Source organism: Gracilinanus agilis, chromosome 2 (assembly GCF_016433145.1).
Source record: "Gracilinanus agilis isolate LMUSP501 chromosome 2, AgileGrace, whole genome shotgun sequence".
In the NCBI taxonomy this organism is placed as follows: domain Eukaryota; kingdom Metazoa; phylum Chordata; class Mammalia; order Didelphimorphia; family Didelphidae; genus Gracilinanus; species Gracilinanus agilis.
In genome coordinates, this window is record NC_058131.1 from 265,138,245 (window position 1) to 265,164,728 (window position 26,484).

A 26,484-nucleotide genomic window follows, 5' to 3' on the forward strand; every position below is an offset into this window, starting at 1 on the left:
CTCTCTCTCTCTCTCTCTCTCTCTCTCTCTCCCTCTCTTTCCCTCTTTCCCTCTCTCTCCCTCTTTCTCTCTCTCTCCCTCTCTCCTTCTCCTTTTCTCCTTCTCTCCCTCTCTCATCACATACTCTCAACAATACATCTCCTAGAATCAGGGCTACTGAGGTTAGCTGTTGGCAATAATGCCCCCATCTCATCTTATTATTGTGAGAGAAGGTCTATCAGACTACCAAAGTGGACATGACCAAAAACTGCTCTAAGATCTGTTCATTGTCACAGACTTCATTTCTTTCATTTCTGTGTGCAGGGATAGGAATGGGGAAAGGATGGTATAAAGTGGAATTGATTTTCCCTAGGGCTCTTCATCTCCTTAGAGAACAACCCCAGCCCCATCCCCCTTAGAGATACTTTCTGACCATGACATATAGTAAATGGTGGATTTGCAGTCAGAAAGCCTAAATTAAAATCCTGGCTCTTCTACCCACTCCATGTGTGATCTCAGGTAATTTGCCTTCTCCTATTTTCAGTTTCTTCATCTGTAAAATGAGGGTGTTAGACCAGCTGGCCTTTAAATAACCTTCCAATGTGAAATCCGTGTTCCCTCTAGTAGAACTATAGTCTCTAAGATGTCTCTCCACTATAATCCTATGATCTCTTCAGGAATAGCTCCTGACTACACACAAACAACTCTGGGACGGACCAGAATTTAATATCTGTACAGTTTTTTCAGGCCACCAAAGTCTGGAAACTTATGTGAATTCAAGCTAATACACATTTAGCAATTGCCTACTAAGTGTCCAGTGAGTTTTCACTGTGAATAACGGATAGGATAAATTCCCCATGCTCTGGTCTCTTGACAGGTTCTACTCCTCCCTCTAAAAAAATAAGCTCTTACCACAAGATGTCAGCTCCTCTCCTCCCTTCTGGTTGCATCAGTCAGGGCCAATTCCATTTCCTGTCAATTCCTTGTTGAGAGTGAAGTAGGAAAATGACAGTGAGGGCTAGGGAGCTTTAGCACCTTCAGCCAGCTCCCTAGAATTCAGTAGACCATAGGTGCCTAAGCATTATGGATTTATATGATCACACATGGAGTTGGAAAGGAGCTTAAAGGCCATCTAGACCAACTTCTTTACTTTAAAGATAAGGAAACTGAGGCCCAGAGAAACTAAGTGACTTGCTTGAGGTCACACAGGTGTCAAGTGGAAAAGGTTGTGCTTTTTGTGCTTCTTATCCTTGCCTGTGAATCCAGACCCTCCTGATACCCTGGTACCTATAGAGAGAAGCCCAACTCTCATTTCCAAAATAAGCAAACCAAGTGGAGCCCAAAGTCATCCAGGATGCCCTTCTTTGGTTAAAATTGTGAGGAAGGAAATAAAACATTTACTAGGCATCTCCTATGTGCCAGGCACTATGCTAAATGTTTCATAAATATTATTAAATTTTATCTTCACAACAACCTTGGGAAGTAAGTGCCATTATTGTCCCCACTTATAGTTGGGGAAACCAAGGCATAAAGCAATGAAATGGCTTGTATTGGGTCACAGAGCTGGCAAGTATCTGTGGCAGAATTTGAATTCAGGTTCTCCTGATTCCAGGGTCAGCATTCTATCTATTGTATCACCTAGCTGCCTCTAGGGAGAGGATTTAATAATAATAATGATAAAACACTTATATTGCACTTCCTATGTGCCAGGCACTATGCTAAGAGCTTTACAATTATTATCTTATTTGATCTTTACAACAAAGTAGGTGCTGGATTATCCTGGAAGGTAGGTGCTATTATCATCATCCCCATGTAACTCCTATCCAAATCATAGCAAAACATAAATCAGAGAAGTTATGCATAGGAAAAAATACACCAGACAATAAAACGTGAAGGAACTCTCCCATGGAAAGTGAGATATCTCAGATCCACCAAGAGAGAGATTGTCCCTGATCTCACCCAAGGGGAAATTCCCCAAAATTTCAGAGTAGCAAGAGAATAAGGACATGATGGAGACTTCCATCTCCTCATTTCCTGGAGTCCTTTTCTTTAGCAATCTGAAGTGGAGTTGTCTTCTTTTCTCTTCTCTACTGAAGCTGGAAACCAGAAGCACCTGAAGGAGGAGTCCCCAAAGGGACACTGACTGAGAACTAAAGCTATATTCTCTCGAAAATCCTCATGTAGGGCAGGGTCTTCATCTCCACGAATGAGGAGAGTCTCATCCTAATGGGCTTTGAGACAGAGGTTATGCCCATTTTACAGATGAGAAAACTGAAGCAAGTGGGTTAGATGACTTCTCTAGGGTTACACAGCAACAAGTCTCTGAGGTCAGATTTGAACTCGGGTCTTCTTGACTCAGGCCTGGCACTCAGTCCAATGCATCACCTAGCTTCTCTTTGGTGAAGAGTATGAAATTTACACTTTGCTCCCTCCCATGGGGATCATGTTTTGGCTATAGAAGGTTCCCTTTGGATTGTGTTAGAATTTAAGGTCAAACCTTTATGAGAATACTAGATTGTAGAAGATTTTGAAATAGCTAATTGAAGAGTTTGGCTTTGATTAGGTCACAAAGTGGAGGTTTTGGGGTCTATTGTAGAATCAGTGAGAAAGGATGTGACTTCACTTTTCAACTCTTCTCTGTCCTCAGGGAGAGCCAGGTCCACCTGGACAGACTGGACCAGAGGGCCCTGGAGGCCAGCAGGGGTCACCAGGGACTCAAGGTCTCACTGTTCAGGGACCTGTGGTAGGTAATACTTCCTTCTCCCTTCCTTTCCCCCCAGCCCATTACACAGCTATCTATGTGTTCCTTTCCTATTTCCCAATTTCTTGATTATGCATACAAAATTTATCAAGGGCAATTGTAGGAAAGGACCCTATTGTTTTGTTCCTGTACAGGGTCCCCCAGGGCTCAAAGGCGAGAAAGGGGACATTGGACATCCAGGCCTACAGGTACTATGTGCAGAATGGATGCATCATCTGGGAACTGGGCTAGGGATGATGGGAACCTTCCTTACTACTGCAAAGTATATTTCGCAGAAAGTCTAGGAACTTTGGATCATTTGATTCTTAGAGAGTCCAGAGGCCCTGACCCTTCTTTCTCTACACTCATATTCTGAGGGTTTCTTCCCACAGGGCCACCCTGGCCACCAAGGGCCCCCTGGGAGACATGGCCTCCAAGGTCCAAAGGTAAAAATGCTTTTAACATGTTGAATGGTGCCCCAGAGACAGTAAACCAGAAATTGAAGTATCAGAGTGCGTATTGTATGTTATATAAGTATGTGCACGTATGTGTGTGTGTGTGTGTGTATGTATGTGTGTCTGTAAACCTTGCCCTGGCTCCTCCCCACCCCTCAATTTCAGACCTAATCCTTATACCTTGATTTTTATTTCTAGGGAATGAGGGGATTTGAAGGTACAGCTGGCTTTCCAGGACCTCCTGGTCCAAGGGTAAGACAAAGCTCTGAGATTCCCTTTTCTCCTTTTCTCTTCTTTCCCTTCCTCTTCTTTATCTGTTTCCTTTTCCCTGCTGCTCCCCTTCCCCTCTTCCCTTTTTCCCTTTTTTCTTCTCCCTCTTCTCCTTCCCCTCACCCTTTTCCCTGTTTTCCCCTTCTTCCTCTTCTCTCTACATCCCTCCCTTCCCCCTTTCTTTTTTCCCATTCCCCTTCTCTCACTTCCTTCTTTCTTTTTTCCCCATTCTCTTCCCTTACTCCTTCTCCATCCCTCCCCTTTCCCCTTTTTTCCCTTTCCCTTCTCTCATTCCTTCTCCATCCCTCCCTTCTTCCTTTCTTTTCCCATTTCCCTTCCCTCACTCCTTCTCCATCTTTTCTTTCTCCCCTTCTTTTTCCCATTCCCCTTTTCTCACTCCTTTATTCCTCCATTTCCCCTTTCTTTTTATCTACCCTTCCTCTTCCTATTTCCTTTTTCTCTCTCTCCTTCCCCTTTCAGTCTCAGTTCCTCTTTTCATCTCCCTCCTTCCGTGTATGCATAGAGGCAGAATGTAGAGGGGAGGAGGTAGAAGAAAAAGAATAAAGATGAGAGCAGAAATTCCCTGGGGTCCTTGAGCCAAATGCCTCTCATGCTCCTGTCACAAGGATCACAGCACTGGGAGAATGTGGAGATGAAATCCTGTTCAGTGAGTAACAGCCTGTCACTCTTCCATCTGGGGAACTTTGGTGGACAGGCTGTCAGTCTGTGCCCCCCAAACTCCAAATCTTCCAGCGATTTCCTTTCTCTATTGGATTTCTCTGGCTCCTTGCCTCCGGGATGCTGGGGGCACTGTGTGGGGAACTTTGAAACAAGAACAGAAGAATAGAACATTGGAACATCAGCAATGCCTCCAGGGTTAGCCCCAAAGCTCCTCTAGCCCAGGATTTAGTCCTTTTGGGTGGGGAAGGGCCACGTGATAGAGGATTTCAGGAAAGGAGGGGTTGCTGTCTTCCATGATGTCATTCTCACTTTTAATTTCCTGTAGCAACCTAAGCAATTTGGGGCCTTTAAAGATCTAATCAGAATTTTTGTTGCTGTTCATTATTAGGCAATTCCCTAGCATTGAAGTAATTATTAGATGTTTCGCCAGTACATGGGGCTATGCGGGGAAGGGAGGAGCTAGAGGGGAGGAATGGGAGGAAGAGCAGAGAAAAATAAGAAGAGGAGGGAGCAACCGCCATATACGGCTTGACAAATTAGTTCAACCATGATTTCCAATGTCTACTCAGCACCATTTTGGTTGTATTGTGGGAGCTTGGCTATTCTGTGGGAGAGAGTGTAGGAGTAAATATGGGTCTCACTTTTAGGGAACTCATAAGCTCTCTAGCTTAAGGGGATATAAGGAAGAGAAGACCCAGGCAAACCCTGCCTTCAAGTCTCTCAGTGTGCTTAAGAATACAAGATTCTCCAATATAGGAGAGAATCATAATTCCATATGTGAAAGGGACCAAAGTGGGCACCTAGTCCAACTACCCTCATTTCATAAAGAAACTGAGATCCAGTGAGGTCAAGTGATTTATCCAAGGCCATATTGGTAGTAAGCATCAGATGTAGGGTTTGAACTCAAGCCCTCTGCTACCAGAGCTAATACTCTTTCCATTACATTATGCTTTTTATTTAATTAGTAAATAAGATGCATCAATGCTTTGACAGATCCTGTCAAAGGTATGAATGCTTCCTTCGCCAGTGAAAAAGGAATCCCTCCTCCGTTTCTTTCTCATCTTCTATAATTCTTATCCATGGTTTCCCATGAATTCCATGTAGAAGACCAAACCAATGAACTGAAGTTTTTCCTCTTGTTCCTTTAATATCTAAGGGGAACCACTGTTGCTTGTACCATTGTTCAGCCATTTCAGTAGTGCCCAACTCTTTGTGACCCCATTTGGGGTTTTCTTGGCAAAGATGCTGGCGTAGTATTCCTTTCCCTTCTCCAGCTCATTTTCCAGACGAGGAAACTGAGACAAATAGGATTAAGTGACTTGCCCAGGGTCACACAGCTAGTAAGTGTCTGAGACCAGATTTGAACTTGGGCCTTCCTAACTCCTGACCTAGTTCTCTAGCCACTGGGACACCTAACTGCCCTATGGTACAGTGGCATTTAAGAGCTAGCAATTTATAGTGCTTTAAAGTTTGCAAAGCACTTTCTGTATTCATTGCTCTTCATAACAATCTGTGAGGTAGGTGCTATTAGTGTCCCCAGTTTACATAGGAGAACCTGAGTAATTTGCCAAGAGTCACAAAGCTAACAAGTGTCTGAGGCAACATGTGAACTGAGGTTTTCCTGATTTTAAGTCCTGTGCTTTTACCACTTCAGAACCTACTTTTCCCCAACAGTTGAGGTGACCTCCTGTCATCTTCCATGCCTGTTTCATAATCTCTCCACACCTCTTTTTAAAACATGACTAACCTTGATTTCGTGTCACTGTGGAACAAAGATTGAGTTCTTTAGATCAGCAAACCTTCATGAAAGAGGTCAGAATTGAATCAGGCATTGAATAATGGATAGATTTGGAGAGAAGCAAAGCAGTTTAACTAGGTAGTGAAGAGGATAGAGCTTTAGACCTGAAATCATGAAGAATTGGGTTGAAATTTGGTCCCAGTCACCTCCTAGCTGTATGCCCCTAACCCTGCCTGTCTCAGTTTCCTCATCTATAAAATGAGATGGAGAAGGAAGTGGAAAATCCCTCTAGTATCTTTGCCAAGAAAACTCTAAATGGGATCACAAAAAGTAGGACACGATTGAAATGAGTGAACAATTGGAAAGGTGGAGAAAAGCATTACAGGTAGGAAAAGTAGCATAAGAAAAAGCATATAGATGGGAATGAATATGGCATGTTTTTTCCATGATGTAGAGATCTAGACCAAATCTCTCTGCCCATATTACAGATGAAGAAACTGAGACCGATGTTCCAGGAACAGTGAAATGACTGACTTGGTTGGAACAGAAAGTTCATGTGAGAGAGCAGTACATAGATATGGTAGGGTTAGATTCTGGAGAGCCTTGAATCTTATTCTGCAAAGTCTAGACTCCATGCTATAGGCAGCAAGGAGTTCTTGTAAGTTCTTGAGCCAGAAAGAGGACCCCATACAAGACTGAAGCCCTGGGGAATTACCTTGAACAGTGATCCCTCCCTAAAGACACAGTGTGGACTTGAAATCACGGAGACTTGTCTTCTTGTGTGTGCTGAGAAATTGTGATGTCTGTTGCCATTTGCAGGGTTTTCAAGGAATAGCTGGTGCCAGAGGCATCAATGGGGAGAAGGGCTCTCCTGGAGATGTGGGACCCACAGTAAGTATGGAGCATCTGAATCTCCAGGCTTTTCAGGCAGGGGACTGGGACTTGGGAAAGTAGAATGGTGTGGATGTTGCGGAAATTTCATGGATTTATCTCCCTTTGTGGGTTGTAGAAAAGTGATATGTAATGCAGCTTTTGGAAATGGTATCCTTATGATCTAGGCCAGTGATGGGCAAACTATGGCCCGTGGGCCATATGTGGCCCCCTGAAATGTTCTATCCAGCCTCTAGACATTATTCCTAATCTGATGAATACAATAAGTAGGATATAATACAATGAAACTTCAAAAGAGTTGCCTTAGAAACAAAGTGACAGATGAGCATTTCCTTTCCTTTGGCCCCCTCTTTAAAAAGTTTGCCCATCACTGGTTTAGAGCAATGATAATATATCAGCAAGACCCACTGTGGTACTCTATCTGTAGTTGGACATGAGGAGCCAGGAGGAAGGAGTCCTTGGCTTTGTCTCTTGGATTAGATATCTAGATGGTTCTCACTAAACCCTTGTACCCTGTAGCAGTCCCCAATTACTCATGCTGGGCATACACCAGAGGCCCCTAGCTCATGGAGTAAGTGCCCAATTTGAGGGGGGGGGAGCAGAGATTTTGCCTGGAGTCACTATCTTGCCCAATTCTGGCAAAAAGCCAATGAATGATATTCCTCCTTCCCAAGGAGAGGACCTCTGGAGGCTTGCTTCTCTCTGGATGTCCTAAGGTAAGGCAGAGAGTAGTTCACTATAAACTTGTAGCTAGGAATTACTAGAACCAGTGTGTCCTGCATTTGTGGTAGAGTTCTGACACTGAGTACCCAGTAGGAAAAGCAAATGCCAGAATGTCAGCAGTGCCCCCAAGGCCCCTAAAACTTTGTATTTTAATATGGTGGTGGGAGGGGGGAGGTGGCATCATGGGGAGTTAGGATAGGAGGGGAGGGACCAGGAAAGAATGGAAGAAGTTGTGCTATATTTCCCATCATCCTCTCTTAAGGTTGAGAATGTCAACAAAGACCCCTGAACACTCTTAATTACCAGCCCATTCACTCAATAGATATTTTTTAAGTGTCTGTCAGAGTCAAAGTCTTGAGGACAGGGTTCTAGAAAATTTGAAGATAAGGCAGGCTTGAATGTATATAAATTTCATTGGAAGCCATTTTTATTTCCAGCCTGTGCAATATTGAGGCACTGAGACACTAAATTGACTCTCATCTACTTGAAGGACAGCTTTTTATTTGTCCTAAATTTATATCTTTCAGATTCAGAGATGCCCCTCTTTTTATTCTATGGAAGTGAAGACAAAGGACTAGGCTTTTATTCTTTTATGCCCTCTCTCAGCCTCTCTCTTTCCACCTTGAAAAAGCTCATCATTTTTTCCTCATTCTCTTTGCCTGTATTCCCCCAAAAGAAAATCCAGCTATTTTCTGCCAATCAAGCATTTCCTAAAATTTTGAATTAGGTCAGAAGGTTGATTTACTCAGACCAAGGCTGGGGCAACAGCCTGAATGAGCATACAGCATTTTGTACTCCAAACCTTTCTCCAGGTATCAATGTACCTTTCCGCATATCTTTACACACATCCATGCAGTCCATATCCAAACATAAAGCACAGTGGATTTCATGTTCCCAGCTTCTCCCTGTATTTACACACTCACAAGCAAACGCAGGAATACTTATGAGCCGTGTTTACATTCTCCAAGCCTTTTGCTGTGTGCTTGCATACATTCTCATTCTCATTCTGTCTCTTTGTCTATCTGTCTGTGTGTCAGTCTATCTCTGTCTCTCTCTCTCTCCATTTCTAATCAGGAAGCATTAGACTGAACCTAAAAAGTCAGGGGAACAGCAAGCACTGATAGGTAAAGGGTGCCAGGATAAGAGGCTTTCAAGAGGGGGCTTTTCCATCCTCTAAAAAGTAAGAACTTAGGGCACAAACAGAATTCCTCAGTGCTAGCTGGGGCCACAGGGTCATAGGTCCAGCCACCCTGAGTGAGATTCAGACCCCAGAAACTGTCAGCTGAGTTTTCCCCTTGATTCCTTTCAGATCCCTGAGAATTTTTTTTTAAACCCTTACCTTCCATCTTGGAGTCAATACTGTGTATTGGCTACAAGGCAGAAGATCGGTAAGGATGGGCAATGGGGGTCAAGTGACTTGCCCAGGGTCACACAGCTGGGAAGTGTCTGAGGCCAGATTTGAACCTAGGACCTCCCGTCTCTAGACCTGGCTCTCACTCCACTGAGCTACCGAGATACCCCCAGATCCCTGAGAATTTTGATAATGATAATAAAGGCTTTCTTCCCTTCCTTCCTGTTTAGGGACTTCCTGGGCCCAAAGGAGAACGAGGTGAAAAGGTGAGACCTTTTGCTGTCCTGTTCCATTTCTGATCAGCAATCCTGCCAAAGGCTATGCCTGCCTTACAATCCAGATTTTATGTTTCATGCCAGTGGAATCATGCAATGTCAGTTATTAGTTGTAGCAGCAGCAGCAGCAACAACAGCAGCAGCAGCAACAGCAACAACAACAACAACAACAACAACAACAACAACAACAACAACAACAAAGCACTTTACAGCTTACAGAGCAATTTAGAATATAGCTTACAGTTTCCAAAGCACTTTATATACATCATCTTGTTCATGCCTACCACATACCAGAGACCTATGAGATATCCTTATCCCCATTTTATAGATGAGCAATATAGATGAGCCCAGAAAGGGAAAGTAATTAGCTCAGAGTCAGAAGATTAGTAAGGATAAAAGCTTAAACTTTTTGATTTCATGTCCAGTGCTCTTAGACCATACAGCTACTCCCCCCAGACTTCTATGTGTGATGTGTATACCTTGTAATAGAAAGGTAGTTATTATCTGATCATTATTGCTATTCCTAATACAGTCTGTAGCACTGCTCATTTTAAACTTTAATGGCTCACTAACTGAGCCTAAATTTCTAATTCTCTGCAGATTAGATTCTTATCGTATCATTATGCTGTACAAAAATAATGATGTTTGCTTCTTAGGGAGAACCTCAGTCCCTTGCAACCATTTACCAGTTGGTCAGCCAGGCTTGTGAGCAGTTGATTCAGAGTGAGTAATAATAACCAAACAACTAAGAGTCATCTTCATATCCTGATTGAAGTTTTACAGTCTTTGCATGATCTTATTTGATTCTCTAACAACTCTGTGATGTAGATGCTATTATTATCCACATTTTGCATATCGGGAAACTGAGACTGGGAAGTTAAGCCATTTGCCCAGGGTCACTCATCTAGTAATTTGCACCCATTTGGGGACCTTCTTCTCAATGTTCCAAATGATTAGGGACTAGCTAGGTCAGTGCCAGTCTCAGTGACACTTTCCTTTGGAAAGTTAGACTATTTGAACAAGTGGGGCCTGAAACCTTTTGCTACCCAGGATAGGAGGATAGAAAAATGCCTGAAATGAAACCCTGTAAGCCTCCTCTTCTTCATGACCTGATCTTCCTGCCTCATAGCATACTACTCAGTTAGCCACCCAAGCCAAAGAGCCAAATCTTTGTCCAATTCTCAACACATTTTGCCTTTATATAACACCTCCTCCAAATAAATAAAATGCTTTTCCTATCCATGGTAGTAAATATATGGTAACAGGGCTCACAGATAATTATTCTCATATTTGGGGAAACTGAGGCTCAGAAGAATTTGAGTGGTTTGTTTATGGTGGTAGGTAGAACTAGAACTGAGAGATCCTAATTCTCATCCTTCCTCCCTCATTCCTAAATATTGTAATGCAGGATTTCTGTCATTTGTAATATTACCCTGGGCAATCCTGTCAGTTAGCAGAATAGAACTCTGGCTTGGGAGGTGCCACCCACATGCCATCCTAGGTCCTGACAGTTGGGCTGTGACTATAAAAGCCCCTGCAAGCCCAACCTTGGGGTTCTATTTTCCTTGACCTCACCCAGACACTCAGCTACCCCTTGACTTCCCCTTGGGGACCCCGGGGGGTTGAGGGAGGTAGAACGTGGACAGGAATTTAGCTTAGAGTAGCCTAGGATAGGGACACCCCTAAACCAACTTAACGACAACATCTGTTTAGCTGGTAGATCAAACAACATCAGGGCAGTGTCAGATTATCTCTGGCTAAGGGCTGGTTCCCTCAGCCTGACCTTACCTTCTAGGTCCTTTGCCATCACATGCCAGTTGCCCCTAGCAACAGCTTCTCAAGACCCTAAGCCCTCTTACCTCAGTTTCCCCTTCCCAGTTTTAAAATAAATCCCTTAGCCTAATTCAGTGAGTTCCTGTAATCCTTATATCATCACCTAGGCTAAAGGGACTAAGGAGAGGAGAGAATATCAATTAGTTGAGTTTTCAGGGGAGAGAAACCAAAGCTTCCATTGTAACCAGGAAGTTGAGCACCACTTCCTGCTGGGTTCTGCTCCCAATAGGAAGGCAGTTACTCCAGAAGGGAGGGGTCACTCACTCAACATCTTAAAGGAGCCTACAGCTGCAGTGGAGATTGACTGGGCCTCACAGCTCAGGCTGCTCAACACTGATAGCCCCAAATCTTCTGCTGATCTAGTTACAGGCTCTCAGGCCCCTGGTGACTCACTTTACTACTAGCATCTTAATATCCATTACATTACCTCCTTATTATAATATTCCTACTCTATAGCCTTCCTCCTTTGGCCATATTGACTTATTTCTTCCCCAAAAGCTTTCTCTGGAACCCTTGCCTACAGGCTCTCTTTCTTCTAGCCCTCTCTGAAGAACAAAAGTGACCAAATGCCTTTCTCTTTTCCTTCCCTAGCTCATGTGTTGAAATTTGATCCATACCTTCATGAGAATACCAGGCCCCCAGTACCTGTCTTGGAGGAGGATGCAAAGCCAGGAAAGCCAGGCTTACCTGGTCTTCCTAGTCTTCCTGGCCAGAAAGGAGACAGAGGAGAGGATGGTTTTCCTGGAGAACTTGGGAGAGAGAGTTACCCAGGAGAAATAGGTATTTTGGCTTGCATATTCTTTAAAGAAGAGGTCAGAGAGTTTATGGCTTATTTATCTGCTCAGTGGATTAAGGACTTGATTTGGGCAGAAATTGTGGAAGTTAAATCTGCTCATGAGAGGTAAAACTTCCTTAACAATTAGATATGTCCATGAGTATAATGGGCTGTCTCAGTGAGTAAGTGGATTATCTTTTACTAGAAGTTTCTGAGCAAAGATTGAATGACCACTGATTGTGCCTTTTGAATTATATTATTCCCTATGTTCCTTCACCTCTGATGTTCTGTGACTGAGTGATAGACACTGTCGTGAGCACTAGGATCTTCAGGATACAATCCATGCTTCCAGTGTGCTTCCATCCTTATTGATGTCAGGACTGGAATGGGAAAGAAGTGGGACTTCTTTTCAAGAAAGAAAAGTCATGGAATATTAGAGCAAGAAGGGACTGCAGAGATCATCAAAACTAGACATCCTGTTTTGCAGTAGAAGAAACTGTGACCTAGAGAAAGAGCTTATCCAAGGCCATACAACTTATTGGTAGCAGAGATTAAGAATCTTCTAAGAGCCATTTCAGTGCACTTTCTCTACCACATTGTGCCAAGTTGACTTTTACTCCACCTTGTCTGGAAAGGAGTGGGGATGGGGGGTGGACATTGATGGGAAAAGAGAGATTGTAGGAGGATCTGAATCTTCCTGCCATTTATTCTCCTTCACCAAGTCTTCACCAGCCCTAGAGCTAGTACCATTGACAGACAGGGATGCCCCTGCCCTGGACCAATGCAGAAATTGCCACTTCTAGCTGCTGTATCCCCCAGTCAGCTTGTTGCATGGTAGCCCTTCAGAGAGCCAAGTCCCCCTGTTACTCTGGGCCAGACCTTGGAAGCAGCTGCATTTCTGGGAGGAGGGAGGAGAGAGGGGGCCCTATCAAGGAGGTTTGGAGGAGATGACCTTGGCAGGTGTCCGTCCTCCTGATTGGCTAGTGGCCATAGCAGCCAGCTTTCGATGCAGACGGAGGGTCGGAGATCAGATGCTGAGATGGATAGAGAAGCCAATTCCAAGAGACACAAGCAATGAGATTAGGGCTGGAAACCTCACAGGGGCTGGGGAGAGGGAAAACAAAGAAGACAAGAAAAAAGGTATAAAGCCATCCAAGGACAGACTTTGAATCTGAATATCTTTCTATATGATTATTTGCAGGGAAGGTTGTTATTTTTTTTGCCTCTCTGCCTTGTGCAGGAGTCCATGTCTATAGTTTATAGGATTCAGCTTAGAAATCACAGGACAACTAGGATCTGTCACCATCCCTGGGGAAAGACACTGTTACACTCTTCTGCCTTTTTTCTACTTGCACTCTCACCTTGGGCCTCTTTCTCTTGCACCCCCACTTCTCCCAGCTGTTCTCCCCTGATCCTGAAAAAAATATCTGCCTATAGCAAAGGTGGGAAAAAGGCAGCAACCCCCTCAATCCTGATGCTCATTACTGGCAGAGTCTGGGGGTGGGAAGAGGAAGCCCTGAGTCAGGTAGAGATCAATGCAGTGAATGGTGTTTGATCAAGAGCTGAGATGACTATAGACCCCAGGGGACTTGGATCCCTGTCATTGGCTTACCATTAAAAAGCCAAAGGAGGCTGAGGCTAGCTAGATCAGAGCAAGGTGCCCCTCTCACTGTAAGAAAACTCAGTGGCCCAAAATTTGAAATCATATAACAGCTCAGCAAGAAAACAATTATTAGATTTATAAAATTATTCTCTGCAAGATTCCCCTGGTGTATATGCAATAGGATTTAATTACACAAATTAGAGTTCCACAGCCTTTAAGTAGTGAGTTGGTAAACTTGTATGTTCTGGGCAGACAGATATTTTTATAAATGAATCTCTTCCTATCAGCCACATGACCTCTACATCTATGTCTTTCAGGCTTTCTTCTGTAACTGGAACTAAGAACTTTGGATGATTGGGCTAAAGGCCAAGATGGCATTTTGTGGCCAATGAGTCCAAAGTCTAACTTTCTCAAAATCTCTCTGATGGGTGATTCTCAGCATTGGGGATTGGGCTTCAGTCTTCTTTCTCTGTCTCTGTCTGTCTGTCTGTCTGTCTATCTCTCACTGCTGAGATGCAGGTAGAGATTATAAGCCTCAAAGAGACTTCTGGGCACCCAACCTCCTGTCCATATTCAGCAGCTTTAGTGAAAATCAGTTTCAATGCAGACAGGGATCCCTGGGCAACTCTAGTCTCAGCCATTTGCAGAATCCCACTTTTATCTTATTAAATAGACCATATGCTCCCTAACAATAGAATCTGTGACTCCCCTTGTTAGACCTGAAGGTCCCTGAGGAAAATATTTATGTCTCCTCACCTCACTTCCTTGTCCTTGGGGCCTCATAGACATAAGTGGTTCTCATTTCAGACTACTATTTTATTGAGGGCGTGGGCCATGTCTCCCCCAATAGATGAAAAAGTCTTTAAAGTAAAGGCTCTTTTTGGGGTGGGAGTGAGAGAAAACGTCTAGCACAGGTTTCCCCATGCACTAAGAACCAAATTCTTCCTAGGTGTCCTGGGAGTCAAAGAGCAGAACAACAATCCTGGTCTATCACTACAAGGACCTCCAGGACCCCATGGAAGGACAGGCGAAAATGCTTCTCCCCTGGGACCATTAATATGGCAGGCTCCTGAGGCAGGTAGGCGGCTCAGAGGATAGAGAGTCAGACCTGGAGACAAGAGGTTCTAGATTCAATCTGGCTTCATGCACTTCCTAGCTTTGTGACCTTGTGCAAGTCACTTAACCTCAATTACCCAACCCTTACCACTCTTCTGCCTTGGAACAGATATTTAGTATCAATTCTAAGATGGAAAATAAGGGTTTTAAAGGATTTTTTAAAATGACAGACTCCCTCAGTAGCCATGAGGACCATACAGCCACAGCTAGCTTATATTTATATTGCATTTTTTGCTTCCTCTGCTCTCTCTCTCCCAACCCAACAGTTGTCTGGCTCACACTGATCCCTAGCCTCACCAACCCTCACTACATGCTCTAAGCTACATCTCTGATCTCATCCTCCTGCAGAAAACCTTCCCAGGTTGACCTGGAAGGGCTTCATATTACTCTTACTTTACTCAGATCTACATTTAAATATGCCAGAATTCAGCCTGCTATTTGTCCTACCATCTCTGCAGTCAAGTCATCAATATACAGCTATAAGCTGTATCACCTGGTTTTTTTCTGGCTCTCATTGAATGCGGGTCGAGTGCCAGACACCTCATGAACACTCAGCAAATTAAAGAGCTTAGTCTGTTGATGAATGAATGAACCACTGAATTTTTTTTAAACCCTTGTACTTCGGTGTATTGTCTCATAGGTGGAAGATTGGTAAGGGTGGGCAATGGGGGTCAAGTGACTTGCCCAGGGTCACACAGCTGGGAAGTGGCTGAGGCCGGGTTTGAACCTAGGACCTCCTGTCTCTAGGCCTGACTCTCACTCCACTGAGCTACCCAGCTGCCCCTGAACCACTGAATTTTTGAGCTTTCTGATACTACTTTATTCTAGGCCAAATGGGGGAAGATCTGCTGGGAAACCTGGGAGCTCAGAGTTCTCCAGGACCAGGTGGCCCCTCGAGGTTTTCAGGGATTGCAGCCCAGGTCAGAAAGTCTGACCCCTCTGGGGACTGTGAACCCTCAGGTTGTCACCTGGAGAGTCCTACAGGTGAGTTCAATCAGCTGCTTGATGGCATGGAGACTAAATATTTCAGGCTCTGCTTTTTCTCCTTCGGCATCCCCAAGCTTAGCCTATTGTCTAGCAATTCCCATCCATGCTGAAGCAACTTGTCTTCTGGGAACTTTTTATGTTGGCTGCTCAGGGAGAGTGCCTGGCTGGTAAATCTAGCAGAACCTGTTGAGCTGGCCAACCTTTGGTCATCTGCTATCTACTCCACTTCTCTTCTGCTAACAAAGACTATTGAGAAAGCTGTTGGCTGACTTTCCAAGAAGAAAGTATCTTGGGGGAGATTAAAGAGAGCCCCTATAATTTCAAGACTAGTCAACCTTACAGAAAAAGAATAGTAGGAAAAAGTCAGAAGGAGACATTAACTACTGTTTGTATAAACTCTGTTTAATCATAAGACTTAAGTTATAATTAAGCTGCTAACACTTTCTAGTTGTGTGACCCTAAACAAGTTATTTTACCTCTCTGTGCTTTGGCTCCCTCCTCTGCAAAATAAAGATAATATTTGTACTGCTTACCTCTTAGGGCTACTGTGAAGACATGTTTTGTATACTTTAAAGGAAGGTACTCTTGCATACTAGAAGAAATGAACCTAGATTCAAATCCTGGCTCTTTGTTATATACACTCTTGTTAACAGTATAACTTTATCCTTTCTTGACCTTAACTGAAAATTAAGGGATTGGAATGGATAGCTTCCAAGGTCTTTTTCAGTTTTAAGTGCATGATGCTTATATGAATAGAAAAAATTATTATTATTATTTTCATTATTGCTCTCTACTTCCTGCAGAAAGTTTCCCAGCTCGATTCTCTTCCCTCATGATAAAAATGAGAGTCTCTTTATTCAAGATCATTTAGTTCTCTGAAAAACTGGAGATGAGAAGATGTTCCTTTTCCCTTTCTTTTCAGAGTTGGGGGGGGTGCTATGATTATCACTTACAATATTGCACTTGGTTCATATGTTGTTTAGTTGTATTTGCCTTTTATAGTCTCACATTCTTTCTGATAAGGGATGACTCTAGAAAAAGGATAGGGAATGGAAAGGGGGAAACTATATCGGGAATTATAGTTGATATAAGAACTAAAAAGATTAATAAACAATTTTCAGGAATTAGTAGGAAAAGATATTACAGGGAGATGGAATGACGCTCAGATCTACCGCTCCGATTTAGCACATCTGCCTATAATAATCCTGCTTTCTCTTGTTTCCAGATGTTGACTTGATCCCCTGATCCTGGCAGAAGGCTGAACCCTGAGCAGGTTCTCAGTGACCTACGAATTGGCTCCTGCTTAGCCTGTTTGTTCCATCTACTTTTGTCCCTTCTCAGCTATGTAGGCCATTCCAGACTATACATTTTTCCCCATGGCTATTTAATACATCTAGATGTATGGGTGGTTTGATGGTTTGTTGGCAGTTGTGGAGGAATCTGGAGAGGTTGGGAGAATACGTCAAGAGAAGCCTGCAGATGAAGGAAGAGTGGAGGGTACAGAAGCAACCAGAATGTTCCCCTTCTTCTTAGCCCCAGAGTTTTAAGTAGGGTTTGGAGAAGGGGTTTGAGTAGAGAGAGCCCTGCTCCAGGTTTACCTACCATGACAGCCTTACAGTATTCCTTCAATTGTATCCTGCTTCTTTCTGGCCTGGGTTCACCATCCCTTGTTCTTAAGAGGGTCTTCAGAGCTTTGTCCTTAGCTTCTGTTGGCTCTGAGTTGGGGGCTAACGCTCAGCCTCTGTTACTCAGCTGAGTTGAGTTTCAGCTATTTTCTTTTCGAAGGTCTTACTGCTTTGTGCCACATATCTTATAGCCAATAACATTACCAGGGAACCATTGAAGTGGCTGGATGGTCAGAGGGAAAAGGAAGGAGTTAGGATACTTTGACAGCTGGAGTAGGTGAGATTTTCATGGGATGTCAGAGCCCAGGAAGGGTGAGACCAGCAGGTTAAGCATCTTGACATATGTGATTGGTTTATTTGTTTTCAGTGCTATGTATAAACTTAAGGAACACTTTATGTGTAAAGAATTATATTAAAAAAAACCAAAAACCTATATGATTTCAAGTCATCAAGGAAATACCTTAATTTACACTTGATCTCTACCCAGAGTGTGATGGGACCACCAATGGTCCCATTTCTCTTCCACAATGGCTTTTATCAGTAAAGTCCTTTCCTCTCTTCCCTCTTGGAAGGTAACAACTCTTGAGATGGCCTTCAGCCTGGCCTGGGTACTTTCGGAGCAAATCCTCATATAACTACTTTAAATAGAGAGGTAGCCCTACAGCATTGACCTCAGAACAGAGATGTAAGGTTTTAATACTAGTTCTTCTACTAATTAGCTGTATGGCCTTGTGCAAACTACTCTGCCTCAATGGACCTCATTTTCCTCACCTCTAACATGAGAGGCAAGCACCCTAAATTAGTGGTATAACTTTATTTATTGATTGATTAAGAAAAATTTTCCATGGTTACATGATTCATGTTCTTTCCCTCCCCTCCTTTCACTGCCTTCCATAGCCAATGTGCAATTCCACTGGGTAATGGTATAACTTTAAATGAAAATGGACTTAAGAATCCTTTATACCCAACCTTCAGAAGGATCCCAGATCTCACGCATAAGGATCCCTGTGAGCTGCATATAGACTTAGAAAAACACATTTTAACATCTATGTTCTATTGTATTTTTCTTCAGTTAAATAGTTTTTAATTTCATTCAAAATTAAAAAAAATAACTCTTAAGTCTTAGAACCAACACAGAAGAATAGTAAGGACTAGACAATGGGAGTTAAGTGACTTGCCCAGGGACACACAGCTAAGAATTGTCTGAGACCAGTTTAAATCCAGGACTTCCCACCTATCCTCAATAGATCTCTTTGACTGTGGATTGATGACCAGCAATGTAAAAAACCTATTGTTATTCCCTTCATGTCCTCAAACATAAACTGTATTCTAGGTGAAGGGAAACTCAGAAGGTAAAATGAGGACAGGGAGGACAAAAATAAAAAGGATGTGAAGGGAGGCAAACTGCTCCTGGGTGATTGTACAATAAGCCCAAGTTGGGATCTGCAGACAAGTTTGATGTGCAGCTGCTTCTGGGTAGCCTCGTTAGAGCAAGAGCAAAACCTTATCAGCCACTCTTTGGCTCAGCTGGGGCTCATGGGCACCCCCTCCCCGGCTATGAATGGCCCTGACTGTGGGTGTAAGTTCACTTGTCTGAACACCCCCCCCCCCAGCAGCAGATTAACAAGCGTGGTGCCTTCCCTTTCCTGATTGGCTTAATTGTGACTCCGTGCCCCATTCCATAGAGGCGGGTTAACTAGCCAGGTAAGCATCCACCAGGAATGCTATGACTTGGAAGCTGCCTCACAAAGAATGTGCAGGAGGCTGGAGCCAGGAGCACATATGCAAACACTTCCAGTTCCCAGATAACCACCGACTTCTCCGAGCTCTTCCACGCTTCAGGGAACGGGGACTCAAGTGGAGTAATTGAAGATTCTGGGCCCCAACCAGTTGTCTTGACATGTCTGATGGTGTGTGGGAAGCTGTTCTCCCTGACATGTGCCACCTGGCACTAATGAGCTCCCTTTCTGGGCTGTGGCTCCAGAAGGAGGGAGCCAGAGAGCAGAATGAATCTCGAGAGCAGATAGGATCGGGGTAAAGAAGAAGAGAGTATCCCCTGGTATCCAGGCCAGGGTCAGAGTGTCCAGGGGCTCTACTCACTGCAGTTCCCCTTTTCTTTTGTCTTCTCCCCCATGAGGAAAAGGCTCCCTTCCCTGTTCCCTTTCCCCACCCTCCCCTCAATCTTATGTAGATATGTGATAGACATAAATGACAGAGAATTTATTAACCACTATGTGCCAGATTCTGTTCTAAGCAGTGAGGACACAAAACCAAGACAATCCCTATTCTGAAGATGCTTTCATTCTATTTTCTTTTCTTTTTTTTTTTTTAATTCTATTTGTTTCCCCCAATTGAATGTTATTTTCTCTCTCCCACTCCCAACTGAACAACAAAGAAAATCAAAATCCTTGTAACAAATATGCATAGTCAAGAAAAGCAAATTACTATCAAATGTGTCAAAAATGTATCTTTTATTCTGCATTTCTTCTTCCCCTCTCTATCAAGAGGTGGGAAACAGGCTTCATTATTGGTCCACTGGTCTCCTGGTTTGTCACTGCCTCGGGTTCTTAAGTCTTAGATTGTCTCTCTTCATAATGTTATTAGCTTATAAATTGTTTTCCCAGCTTTGTTCACTTCACCAGAAAATATATCTGTTGATAAAGGACTTCACAGTTTCCTCTAAAATTGTCCATTTCATCATATTACATTATATTCACATATTTATTTAGCCATTCCCATTCTAGTTTCTACACTTTTGCTTCTATAGAAAAAAAACAATGTATTTTCATAATTTATAGAGATATTTTCCCTTTCTTTTTTTATCATATACCTGGAAGGTATATGATAAGTTGTGGTATTGATTACAGAGGGTATGCACAGTTGGGTAACATAAAGTTACAAGTTGCTTTCCAGAATGACTAGATTCACTCATAACTCTACTGATAGCATGTTAGTGTGCCTATTTTTCCACATCCTCCCCAACATTTGTCATTTTCTTCTTTTGCCACCTTTGTTAACCTGATGGGTGTGAGTTGATTTAATTTGTATTTCTCTAAATATTAGTAATTTGAAACATTTTTATAAGGTGATTGATAACTTGGATTTCTTTCTTTGAAAACTCCCTGTCCAAATACTTTTACCATTGATCAATTTGAGGAGAGACTCTTGTTTGTATAAATTTTAGTTACTTATACTCAGAAAAGAGACCTTTATCAGAACAAACCGCTGAAGAGATTTTCTCCCAGGTACCTGATTCCCATCTAATTTCAACTACATGGATTTTGGTGCTCTCATTCTAATAGAGACAAAATGTTAAGGGGAGGCAGAAAGATAAGGGAAGTACCTATGTGTGGAGGTGGAACAGACCAGAGAGTTATCAGGAAATGAAATGAACAATATGTCTGGGGCTCATTGAGATACATCAGCCAGCCAAGGGCTGACCAATCCTTGAAGACCCCTCAATGTAGAATAATTCTCAGGGCAATGAGGCAGCTGTTATGAATTTAGGCAGAAGAGTGAACAAAAAATGAAATCTAAAAAATAAAAATACAAAGTCTTCTTGTGAAATAACACCATGATCCCTCTATGGTTAGATTCTGTCTCTAAAAGGCCATGAAAGTCTAAGGACCTTCTTCAAAATTCTTCTCTTTGGTATGAGCCATGAAGACCCTTAATATCCTAACAATGTAATTTATTTTTTTATTTTTATTTTTTTAAACCCTTAACTTCTGTGTATTGGTTCCTAGGCAGAAGAGTGGTAAGAGTAGGCAATGGGGGTCAAGTGACTTGCCCGGGGTCACACAGCTGGGAAGTGTCTGAGATCAGATTTGAACCTAGGACCTATCAATGTAATTTAGAGTATACCAACCTCTGGCTACTGAAATACAAAAACCAGACTCAGCAATTGATGGAGGAATTATGATGCTTAAATATTCTAACCTACTCATTTCCCATGAGCTACTCCTCAAATGCACTTCAGTCCCATATAAGGATGATCACACCCTTGATATTGCCATCACCTACAAATGTGCCCACTAGACTGAAAGTTCCTTGAGGGTAACCTCAAACAATCCTTTGTATCCCAATACTTAGCACCCTGGCACATAGGTGCTTAATAAATACATATTGATTGAATGAATGTAATCTGAAAAAGCAGAAAGAACACTGTGTATGGAGTCAGAAAGGCTTGGGTTCAAAACCCATCTCTGATGTATAATGTCAGACAAGTCCCTTACCCTCCCTGGACTTTGGTTTCCTCATCTGGAAAATAGGAAGGTTGGACTAAATGACTTCCAAGGCTCCTTCCAGTTCTAGACCTACAATCCCATGAAAGCCTGCTGGGTTTGAGGTCCAAGGGTCCTGGAACTTGTTCTCTATATTGTAAAGATGAAAGATTCTGGGTTTTAATTACTATGGCATTAGGCAAGTGTCTGACATTCACACAGCCATAGTTTTCTCCTCTGTAAAATGAGGGAACTAGACTAGATGGCCTCCAAGATCTCATCTAAGTTTATAATCCTATTTTTTAACAGTTCTTCATTTCATTCTTTCCCCATTTCCTGTCACTTGATTTCCCTTTAGTCTGATACTCCAGCTTCACTTCTGAACATTCTCCCACTTTCTGTGCTTTTTCTGTTTTGGAAAGGTTTTATAATAAATGCCTATTTGGGGGACTAGTCAAACTCACCCACTGAATGCTGTCAAAGAGGGCAGCTGGGGTGTGTGTACACTGGATAGAATGTTAGACTTGGAGTCAGGAAGACTAGTTCAAATGCTGCCTCAGACAGTTACTAGCTGTTGGGGAAGCTCACAAACCTCTGTCTGAGCCACTTTCCTCATCTTTAAAATGAACATAATAATAGCTCCTACCTTACTTAGTTGCTGTGAGGATAAAATTAGATGATATTTGTAAAGTGTTTTGCAAACCTTAAAGGACTACTAAATTTGAACTCATTATTATTGCTATTATTGCTATCAGTAAAGAAGCAAGAACTTCTCTAAATTAGTCTCTATGGTGATTTGACAGTATAATGGAAAGACCATAGGATGTGGCATCAGAAGACCACATTGTTGCTCAACCACTTATTACCTGTGTGATCTTGGGAGAAATCACTTAATATTTCTGAGCCTGTTTTCTCATCTATTAAATGGTGATGATGATGATATTTGGACTTCTACTGCACAAGGCTTTTGTGGGAAAAATTCTTTGTAACTCTCACCAAGCTGTAGAAGCTTTTCTTGTAATATTTAAGACTTTTTCCAAGTTGCCCAGTGAACCGAAGTAACTTCCCAAAGTGCAGAAGGAATTGGACTTAAGATGAGCAGGGAAAAGGAAGAGAGTGGGCTGGACTGTATTCAGAGCAGGGCTCAGCACGGCTTCACACAATGGCAATTCAGAAATCCAGCTGCCTAGAATATCAAGTGAATACATTTGCTAGCTTGGGAACTAATGGTGGGAGACACTGGCTTGGTTTCCCTCTATTCCCACTCCACCCTCCAATCGCCATCACCACAAAGTGGAGTCCCTCCCTTTCTATCCATGAATATTTTATCAGTTCATTTGAAATGCAAAAGAGATGGGGCAGCAATGCAGTTTGGGTTTGCTGATGAGCCGCTGGCAACAACAATTCCAATTTTGCATGCTCTTATAGTATTTGTTGCAGAACTAAGATTGATCAATCCATTTAGGATGAGGAGGCTCCCCTAAAGTCCATTGGCTCACACTTCTAGCCTTTTTCTATAGATGAATTAGTCTATCTATTTATCTATCTATCTAGTCATTTATAGATGAGTAAGTTTTACAAAATTATGGAATGATAAATGTCCTCAGAAGTACAATGCATGCCTGAGCAGAAATCCTCCCTAAAACATCCTTGAGAAATGGTCATTCAGTCTTGAAGACCCCATAGTTTAACAAATTAAAAACTAGAAAAGATCTGAGACAACATCTAGTTCAGCCTCCTTGTTTTACAGATAAAAAAATGCAAATGTAATGGTGTACTCTTTTAGTTCTAGCTAGTAGGAAGGTGAGGTTAGTGGAAAGCTTGAGTTTAGGAGTTCTAAGCTGCAGGAGGGCTACATCTGACACCAATATGGTCAACCCCTGGAGTGGAGGATCATCAGTGTAAGTCAGAAAAATGGAGTAGATAAAAGTTCAGTATTGGGCTAGTGAATAGCTGCTATATTTCAAGTCTAGGTGAATTAGGGAGACCTAGACTTTTCCTGGAAAAAAAAAATGAAATTCACAGAGCCTAAATGGCACCAAGGTCATGGAGACAGTATATGACAGAGGTGGAATCCCTGAATTCTTTCTCCTACATCAGAACTCCTATAATGGAAATTTCCTCCTTCTAATAGCTCATTTCACTTTTGAAAGTCCTAAATACATTAAAATTCAGAGATACATTGTTCTCTGAGTTCTACCCACTGCATAGAGTTCTGTCATTTGGAGTCAAGAGGGCCAATTTCTTCCCTTTCTTACATGACAGCCCTCCGTATACTTGAAGACAGAAATCATGATAGCATAAACTTTTCTTCATCTAAACATCCCCAGTTCTGTCTACCAATCCTCACTTAAAATAATTTTGAGGCCCCCTCATCATCCTGCCTGTCTTCATCTTGCTTAAATTGCTTCTCCCTGGAGTCTATCAAAGAACGTTCTGTCCATTCCACTTCATTGTACCAGCGATCCTAACCCTCAATCAGCTTTTGTGAAATTAGTGGTTCTTTTTATCCCCATTTCACAGATGGATTAAGAGGAAAATCAAGTAACAGATGATGGTATTCTCTTTCAACTACACTATGACCCTCCAATCCCTTCAATTTTTTTATGAGCTGTCTAGACTGTCTTCAACTGATATTAAAAGATTTGTCTGTGATAAGTGCAATCAATGCACACTTATCAAACACCTAATATAGACAAGGCCTTGTGCTAGGCACTGTGGGAGAGAAAAAGATGAAGAAGACACAATTCCTCCTCCTAGCAGTCTCACATTCTACATGTGAAACCAAAATTCATACTCCTGAAATAACTAGAAAACAACAGACAGAATATAAAGAGATCTCATGTTAGGTGATTTGTTTCAGCCAATTAGTTCTATAGCACTTTAGATGAGGAAAAGATTCGTGATTAGAATAAAATATTTCAGAGAATAGGAATAAAATACAGTAGAAACAACAGGAAACTAGCAGTCTAGAGGACTGAGTTTTAGTCCTGATTCTATCATGAACTCCTTCTAAGAGCTTGGCTCTGCCAATTCCTCTTTCTGGTCTTCAGTTATCCTTCCTCAATCCCAAATGAGATTTATTTATTTTATTTTCATCTACGTATATATGTTTATTTATACATATATCTTATTTATATATACTCATATATATTCATTAAATTAATTATTAAATAAAAATATTCTTTATTAGCTGATTTCTAAGATCTATTCCAGATCTATCATTTCTTCATTCTATAACTCCTGTTTTTCTCAATCATTCTCATAACTTATGTTTATACATGATCAGGCAAATAAATCTGGGTTTGGATAGAGTACTAACTCTGGATGTGAGAAATAGTTACATTTCCTATAATTCCTGGGTCACTTAAAAAGAAACTTGGAGTTGATCAGCTGAGACTCATGAATGTAGAAACTGAAGTAAAAATTTCTTTTTAGAGAGATGAGATTAAAGACCGCCTCTTTGAGAACAACTTAAGGGAGAAACCAACGTGCAAGTCACAACACTAGCACTCTAATATCATTTTCCACTCCTATATTCTCCCCCAACCACCTCTCTGCAAGGACTTCTTTTTGGTTCCTGAAAGCCTGGCCAACTCACTTGAAGGCAGGACAGGTTCTATCTGCCTTTATATCTATCACCAACAACACCCAGAATAGTTCTTCATTTTTTTAAATCCTTACCTTCTGTCTTAGAATAGATACAAATATCCTTTCCAAGGCAAAAGGATGTCAAGGGCTAGGCAATTGGGGTTAAGTAACTTGCCCAGGGTCATATATCTAGGAAGTATGTAAGGTCAAATTTGAACCCTGGCCCTCCTGATTTGAGGTCTGGCACTCTGTCCACTGAGCCACCTAGCTGACCCTAGTATTTGTTATCATTTTTAAATATATAAATATATTTATACATAAATATATACACAAATATATAAATATTATATATAAATATAAATATATTTACATATAAATATATAAATAGTTATTAAAAGATATTTGTTGAAGGAATGAATAAGTGAAAAAATTGTTATAGGCCTTCTTTTACCAGCTTCCTAATAGGCACTTATTAGACAAAGTTAATTCTACTGATCCCCAAGAAGGATATGGATCCCTTTTGAACTCTATTCATTTTTTTTTGTTTTTCTCTTTTATTTTTCAAGTAAAAATTGTTGTATAAATGTCTCATTTTGTTGTTCAGTCATTTATCAGTTATGTCCAACTTTTTATGACCCCATTTGGGATTTTCTTGGCAAAGATACTGGAGTGGTTTGCCATTTCTGTCTCCAGATTGTTTTACAGATGAGGAACTTGGTCAAACAGGGTTAAATGACCTACCCAGGATCACTCAGCTAGTAAGTATCCAAGGCTAGATTTGAAGTCAAGAAGATGAGACTTCCTTGCTCCAGGATCAGCATTCTCTCTACTGTGCAACCTAATTGCCACATTTGTGCAAATTAAAAATAACACACTGAAAAACAAAGCCCTCAGTTGCATAGCCCAGCAAAGCAAATTCCCATATTAGCCACGTCCAAAAATCTATGTCTTTCTGAATTTTAAGTTCCTTGTCTCTGTCAGAAGGTTAGTGGGATGTTTCATCATCATTCTTTTAGAGTCACTGTTTGTCATGGTGTTGATCAGAGTTTTATATTCTTAATTGTTTTTCTCTATAATTATAATTCAATTTTAAAGGAGAACGTGTCCCTCAGCATCACATACATTTTATAATTGGAAGGATCATCTAGCCTAATCCCAGTTACACTGAGCAGGAATTTCCTTAGCTCTGTCTCTCATTATTTCTGTCTTTGTTCAAGGCTCCAGTGTCTCCTATACGAGAATCTTCTATGATGGTCTCAGATGTGAGCATCTGCTCTCTCTCCACTAATTATCTTATATCTTGCTTATTTGGGTACATGTTAGTACATATTTAGAAATGAACTCCTTGAAGCCAGAGGATTTTTTCCCCTTTTGCATTCCCAGCACCTAGGATAGTACTTTGATGATAGTTATTTGTGGAAATCACTTGATTTGGATCTTAAAGTCACTATCCAATTTCTGCTTATGTCCCATCTGACTGCAGGCTTCCCTCCTTTAAATTTCTTCATCACACTCCCAAAGCTTCATCATCTTCAGGAAACCTCAACATCTTGCCAGATTGCATCAGCTTTAGTATTTAGACCTCATCAGTATCCTCAGTCCCCTCTACCTCTCTGATTGGAGAACAG

General features: G+C 41.8%; 1 protein-coding gene across 1 annotated transcript in view; it reads left to right on the top strand.

The window, feature by feature from the left end:
* The window catches only part of LOC123233583 (DEP domain-containing mTOR-interacting protein-like), a 51,939-nt gene extending 42,812 nt beyond the window's left edge, over positions 1–9,127 (top strand). Inside the window, exons 7-13 of the mRNA XM_044659646.1 lie at positions 2,164–2,259; positions 2,627–2,722; positions 2,875–2,928; positions 3,112–3,165; positions 3,373–3,426; positions 6,683–6,754; positions 9,059–9,127. Coding sequence (XP_044515581.1) covers positions 2,164–2,259; positions 2,627–2,722; positions 2,875–2,928; positions 3,112–3,165; positions 3,373–3,426; positions 6,683–6,754; positions 9,059–9,127 — 495 coding nt within the window. The remainder of the gene's footprint in view (positions 1–2,163; positions 2,260–2,626; positions 2,723–2,874; positions 2,929–3,111; positions 3,166–3,372; positions 3,427–6,682; positions 6,755–9,058) is intronic.
* The last annotated feature ends 17,357 nt before the right edge of the window (positions 9,128–26,484 follow it).